This window comes from Helobdella robusta (genome assembly GCF_000326865.2).
Source record: "Helobdella robusta unplaced genomic scaffold HELROscaffold_13, whole genome shotgun sequence".
NCBI lineage: Eukaryota > Metazoa > Annelida > Clitellata > Rhynchobdellida > Glossiphoniidae > Helobdella > Helobdella robusta.
This window is the reverse complement of record NW_008703718.1, coordinates 422,924-424,969: the sequence shown is the minus strand read 5'-3', so window position 1 is coordinate 424,969 and position 2,046 is coordinate 422,924. Positions and strand designations below refer to the sequence as shown.

At 41.5% G+C, this 2,046-nt stretch overlaps 1 protein-coding gene across 1 annotated transcript; it reads right to left on the bottom strand.

The window, feature by feature from the left end:
• Nucleotides 1–1,008: 1,008 nt before the first annotated feature.
• Nucleotides 1,009–1,503, bottom strand: HELRODRAFT_73623 (hypothetical protein; the record flags this gene model as incomplete). The annotated part of the gene is made up of 1 exon (XM_009014083.1): nt 1,009–1,503. One exon carries the CDS (start codon nt 1,501–1,503, stop codon nt 1,009–1,011), a length of 495 nt encoding a protein of 164 aa, XP_009012331.1.
• Nucleotides 1,504–2,046: the final 543 nt, after the last annotated feature.

Sequence of the window (2,046 nt, the reverse complement as noted above, 5' to 3'; positions counted from 1 at the left end):
ACCAAATCAGATCTTAAAATCGATTTTGTTGCTCCGGTGTTGACTGTAATTACACATTCTCGTTGATCAACTTTTCCGTTCAGCCATAGGTCGTTTCGATTTCGATGTAGTCTGGAAACGTTAATTACGGTACTGGGGGCGTCAATTCTACTAGCCAACCTCTGCCCCACAAAGTTGGCTCTTATTAGTTTTCCGCCCCTTCGTTAGAAGGGGCCGATCGTGATACAGGATCATCTTCTCTTCTTTTGCGCCATCTTGTCGCGCAATTTCGGCAGTAGTTATCTTTTAGGCGGTGTTTACAATCACGACGTAGATGGCCTTTTTCACCACAAATCCAGCCTTGGGGTACACCATGCTGTTGAGGTTTGCGTTTCACAACCACCTTCTGGCAAGGGCATTTTTCATGTACTTGGCGTTGACGTACGTCACTTTTTGATGCTTGCTTTGCCGATTCAAAAGTGAGACTGTGCGCAACGGCATCTTTGAGTTTTCGTTTATCTGACAAGAGAAGGGATTGCTTGAGTTCCGAATCACAAAGGGCTTTGATAAACGTATCCAGGGCAGTTTCGTTTCTATGCTCGGGGTCTGATGTCGGATACGACAGCAATGTCAACCGTTCGATATCTTGTGCCAGCTGCTGAATGGATTCACCAGATCGTTGCGTTCTGTTTCTAAGCTGAGACCGATAAATCTGTTTAATGTGTTCTTCACCATAACGTAAATCTAACGCGCTAACCAGAACTTCATAGTTGAAGTGGTTCTCCGCCGGAATCGTCTGAAGAACCTCTGCTGCTGAACCTCGCAGGGCCAGTATCAGTGCTGTTGCTCGTTCTTTTCCGTTCCAACAGTTACTAGTTGCCGCTGCTTCGAACTGGATTTTATAAACGTTCCAGGACATCTCTCCGTCAAATGCTGGTACCTTCAAAGTTCTTCCGGATGCGTGATCTAACGGCATGGCCATTTTTTTGGATTGCTCCAATTCTCGCTTCAATTTGTCTATCTTTTGATCTACCTCAACGGTCTGACAATCAAGTTTCTGCTGATCATTTCTATTCTTGTTGACTGTTCTTCAATCTGTTCTGCCACTTCCAATTTTACGTGTTTTAGCTGGTCCTTGATCTGTTTTAACTCCCCTGTCTGTCGTTCGGACTGTTCCTTGATCTGTTGTCTTAACTCTTCTGTCTGTCGTTTGGACTGTCGTTCGGACTGTTCTTGGATCTGTTGTTTTAACTCTTCTGTCTGTCGTTCGGACTGTTGTTCGGACTGTTCAGTTGACATACTAAGCAGAAGTTCCATCATTTTAGCGGTTGTAAACGTGCCTGTGCTAATTTCATTGTCTTCGTCAGCACCATCAAACTTGAATTCGTCTGGGTTCTTACCTTCGTCAATGAGAGCTTCTCTCAGACGTGCTACTAGTATTTCTTTGTTGCCACTTGTGACAAGGCTTCGTTTCTGTAGTTCTTCTCGTAGCTGAACTACGTTCAAACCACACAGTTTTGACATCGTGTTCTTTTTCTATGAGTAGTAATTCGCTGGTCGAAGATCCCACTTCTGACACCAATGTTATAATACTCGCTGTCGTAACCGATTTACGATGCGACGTGTTCAAATCTTCGATTGAATAAAATACTCCAAACAGTTATTAGTTATTAAACTTTATTTACAGAAGAAATCAACTAATCGTTTATTTCCAGCAAATTCAAACTAACGCAACAATTAACTTTTAAATTGTTCAAAATTTATCGCTATGACAACGTCAACAAACAAATCAAATATCGCTTTAAATAATTCACCGAATCACTATTCACAAAATCACGAATTTCACTAATCACGAATCTTCTTGCGACGTGCGCTTATATACTCTTCGCAAGCGTCGTTTCTAGATTCTTCTAGATGGTGCGATTCTAGCATACTCTAGAATGCTCCAGTCACTAGAACATTCTAGAATACGCTAGAATCTAGTGCGTTCGGTAGCACGGTTATAACAATATTAAATTAAATTAAACTGATTTATTTCAACACAAAATTTATATATAAGGTCTACAA